Source organism: Nicotiana attenuata, unplaced genomic scaffold, assembly GCF_001879085.1.
Source record: "Nicotiana attenuata strain UT unplaced genomic scaffold, NIATTr2, whole genome shotgun sequence".
In the NCBI taxonomy this organism is placed as follows: domain Eukaryota; kingdom Viridiplantae; phylum Streptophyta; class Magnoliopsida; order Solanales; family Solanaceae; genus Nicotiana; species Nicotiana attenuata.
In genome coordinates, this window is record NW_017677832.1 from 16,657 (window position 1) to 21,289 (window position 4,633).

General features: G+C 37.4%; 1 protein-coding gene across 1 annotated transcript; it reads right to left on the bottom strand.

The window, feature by feature from the left end:
- Nucleotides 1–1,844: 1,844 nt before the first annotated feature.
- On the bottom strand, nt 1,845–3,427 carry LOC109221498. The gene is made up of 3 exons (XM_019385975.1): nt 3,410–3,427; nt 2,034–2,417; nt 1,845–1,934 (listed from the first exon to the last, which is right to left on the bottom strand). The coding sequence occupies exons 1-3, from the start codon at nt 3,425–3,427 to the stop codon at nt 1,845–1,847; spliced, it is 492 nt and encodes a 163-aa protein (XP_019241520.1).
- Nucleotides 3,428–4,633: the final 1,206 nt, after the last annotated feature.

Here is a 4,633-nt window from a genome sequence, read left to right on the forward strand (position 1 = left end):
TAGGTTTCCTTCTCCCACTAAGGGACGGTTTTCACGTTTTCTTTCCCACTAAGTAACAGTTTCCACTATTTCCTATTATTTAGGCATAGTAGGGACCACAAAATTTAATTAACAAGGCTTCCTATTATGTTATTAATTTCGAAATTCTGAAATTAATTTCCATCATAATAAACTACGAATTATTCCACTAAAAATTCGTAATTGCACTGAGTTTCCATTCCTTTGCTAAGTTCCTGTAAAACGAGTTTACTTCTAGGAACATGGTTCATCAAATAGTCCTCTTCTAGAAACTTGGCATTTGTGCTAACAATTACCTTTTTCTCTTTAGGACAATAGAATAAACCACCTTTCGTCCCTTTTGGATAACCTATAAACACGCATACATCCGTTCTTGCCTCCAATTTATCCTTTTTCCCCTTTAGCACATGTGCCGGACAACCCCAAACTCGAATATGCCGCAGACTAGGCTTGCGCCCAGTCCACAATTCTGTAGGGGTCAAGGGTACTGACTTTGAAGGAACTAAGTTCAGAACGTAATTCGCCGTTTCTAAGGCATGTCCCCAAAAAGACGAAGGCAAATCGGAATAACTCATCATTAATCTAACCATTTCCATAAGAGTCCTGTTTCTTCTTTCAGCTACACCATTTTGTTGTGGAGTTCCAGGTGCAGATAATTGAGATGTAATTCCACATTCTGATAAATAACCAATGAAGTCCGTAGAGAGGTACTCCCCACCACGATCAGATCGTAGTGTCTTGATATGTTTATTATGTCGCTTTTCAGTCTCAGTCTTGAATTCTTTGAACTTTTCAAAACATTCAGACTTTCGACGCAACAAATAAATATATCCATATTTTGAGTAATCATCTGTGAAAGTCATAAAATATTCAAAACCACCTCTTGCTTGGACATTCATTGGACCAGACAAATCAGAATGAATTAACTCTAATTTATCACTTGCCCGATTTCCTTTTGAGGGGAAATTTCGTTTTGTTATTTTTCCTTCTAAACAAGATTCACAAGTTGGTAGTGCCTCCACTTTCAATGAACTTAAAGGTCCATCCTTGACCAACCTGAAAATTCTGTTTAGATTTATATGACCCAAACGCAAGTGCCATAAATATGTTTCACTCAATTCAGAAGAACGTTTTCTCTTACTTGGTAAATCAACATTATTCAGTTCTTTAGGTGGTAACGGTTTAGGAATAGAGTCAACTATAAAAAGACCATTAATCAATGTAGCCGAAGAGAGATAACGCTTATTATGAGTAATAACACATTTATCAATGTCATGACAATTAAAATCATAACCATCTCTCATAGCGCTAGAAACCGAAATTAAATTCCTTCTAACGGAAGGTACATATAATGCGTCTTTTAAAGCTAAAACTCTACCACTACCAAACGAAATACTAATATTTCCTAATGCTAAAGATGGGGCTGCTGAACCGTCTGCTTGATAAACATTGATTTCTCTTCTACTTAGCCGTCGCGTTACCTGAAACCCCTGCAAATAAGTGCAGATATGATTAGTGGCTCCCGAATCTACACACCATGACATGGTAGAAACAGCCGCTAAAAATGTTTCAACGACAAGTAGATGTAAATCACCTGGTTTATTTTTCAGCTTGGCCAGATAAGTTGGACACTGCTTCTTATGATGCCCGGGCTGCTTGCAGTGATAACACTTGCCCTTAGCCTTTTTCACACCAGCAGTTGCGCCACCAACAGAGGGTTTTTGAGCCTTTTTCTTTTTCTGCCCGCCTCTCCCCTTAGAAGAATAACCTGCCTCAAAATTCAATGCCACGGGAGGAGCTTGGGACTTGATAATAGTCTCTGTCGACTACAGCTCATTCAGCAATTTCGCAAGGGACAAATCCATTTTGTTCATATTATAATTCAGGCAAAACTGCTGAAAACTGTCATGCAAAGTCTGCAGGATCATTTCAACATGCGTGTCCTTATCAATGTTAGCTCCAAGGACCTCCAGTTCATTCAGAAGACTCATCATCTTCAGAACATGGTCCCTGACCGATGAACCTTCAACCATTTTGGTATTCAGAAGGGCTTTCATGGCAGTCTGCTTAGCCGCACGATTCTGATCTCCGAACATTTCTTTGAGATTTTCCAGAATGTCATAAGCAGACTCCATCGACTGATGCTGATGTTGCAGAACATTCGACATGGAGGCCAAAATGTAACACCGCGCCATCTCATCAGCCTTAATCCATTTCTGGTAAGCCTTTTGTTCATCATCTGTGGCATCATCTCCAGGTTTTTCTGGACACACCTCAGCGAGCACAAATTTGTACTCTTCAGCAATTAGAACAATATCCAAATTTCGTTTCCAATCAACATATTCTGGACCCTCAAGTGTGTTTTGAGTAAGAATGGTCATACTCAGATGGAGAGTAAACTGTTAATTTAAGCCAAGTGAATATCAACATTCAACATATATTAGTCCCATTGAACCAACATGCATACTTAGATGGAGAGTAAATACAAATAATCAATGATTAGTATAACACAGTGATTATTCATAATATTTTTATCCGATATGGAAAAAGACCTACGTCAATGTGTAAAAATATTATATCACTGATTTTTACCCCGGGGACCAAGGGAATTGATCCCCACAATTACTAGGAATTAAAAACAACAAAAAAAATTTCAGAATTTTAGAAAAACAGCAAAAACACCATCTAAACGACCCCGAAAGCCTAAAAAACGACTTAGGTCATGAATCCATGAGTATTGCTCACTGGGCCGTTTCGCATGGACCTGCCAAGTTTCAGGTCAATCGGAGTCCGTCAACTTTTTGACCTCCGATTTTCTGCCCTAATTCGGCAAAACTTGTTTTTCCGTTTTACATGATAAAATTTAACTTTCTGATTATTCTAACTCAACCTCACCAATATTAAAAGGATAAATCAAGTTTTCAGAATAATCAATACAACCCATAACAGATAATCACGCCAAAACAGAGCAGGTTTTTAGAAAAACAAGCTTTGCATGATTATATTTAATCTTGTGCTACAATCATTCCCATAATCAAGATAAATTATATTTAATCTTGTGCTACAATCATTCCGATGATTTGTCCAATTCCATCATTAGATTGTGAACATTAACTTTTATGTCTTACAAGAACCGATGATTTAATCTTTCGTGTATAAGCTAAACTCTATACACTAAATCATCTACTATGTAAGCAATGGACACACAAACCAACACATGATCTATTTAAAATGAAACTTTATTGAATTTAAACAAGTAAATAAATAATTGGTCATAAAGAATACTATAACAATACGCATGGCTTATAGTATATTCTAACACGATTATTATTACATAACTTCAAGAACATACTAATGGTTAAAAAGCTTAAATCAAATTAAGCAAACTTACCTCCAAAGACAACGACATTGTGAAGAGTTTATGATAGGCAATTGCTAATCAATACTTGCTAAATTCGTAAGAGGAAAATTCAATAGTCGAATTCTTCTACGAACCCACGAAATTTGAAGAGCTTCTTCCGACAGCCAAATGTTTGATACCTATAATAATTAAGATGAAAATAAAAGTTGTTAAGAACAGAAAGATACATAACGAAAATAAAAGGCTACTAGCAAAAGATTTGTAGCCTAAGGCAGTTTTGGTAAAAGGATCGCAAACTTAAACAAAGAAAGACACAACTTCCTACCTAAACAAAGAAAAGCAATATCCCACAAAAAAGGCAATAAATAATTATTTTTGATTTTTTCTTGCTTGGCGTAATTTATATGTACGTAGAATAATGGAAAAAATTTATAAACGAATTATTTGAATTGTATACGATAAATTTAATTGATTTTGATGTCCTAAATATTAGAAATTATTTTGTGTTGTTGTTCAAATAAGGAAAAATTTTATAAGTAAAGTTTTAGTTGACTTTAAATGCTAATGCTAAATATTAGGAGAATAAATAAATGACTATTTTGTCTAATGTGAACTCTATTTTAAAAGGGTAAAAAAGACGAACGACATTTCGCTAAGGGCCTTCGTGCTTTTAATATAACTAGGCTCTATGTTCGTGCGATGCACGAAATATCTGTCATGGGCGGCTTTCCAGCCATGCCCCATGACCCCTTGGGCGCGCCCCGTGGCGTCCTAGCAAACCTCCCAATGCCTAGCGCCACGGACGGTCCCGTGGTCTTGGCCGCGCCAAGTGACAAGCGCGCAGGTGCCTCTGTCGCCCCACCGATATCCCTCGCGAGCGCCAAGCCGCAGGCAGAAGCCAACAGCGCCGCACGCGCAGACAACGCCGCGCGCGCAGACCGTGATGCCAAAGACACTGCTGCTGACAACGGACCTGCTACTGCCTTATAGAAAACTAAGTCATTTTCATTGTAAATATAGAGTAGTTTTATTTCATGTACTTCCATTATGTTTCTCTAGCTTAGTTAAGTCTAGTCTTGTAACTTTGGATTATTTTTTAAGTACTATTAGGGGGGATCAAGCAATCAAAACTTTCTAGCAAGCAAGCAATTCTCTGTACTGGTGTCTCTCCCCCTCGACACCGCGTTGCTTTTCTGTAATAGCTTTCATTAATGCAATCAAGCTTTCTTTCATTCTGAATTCTCATTTCTGTTC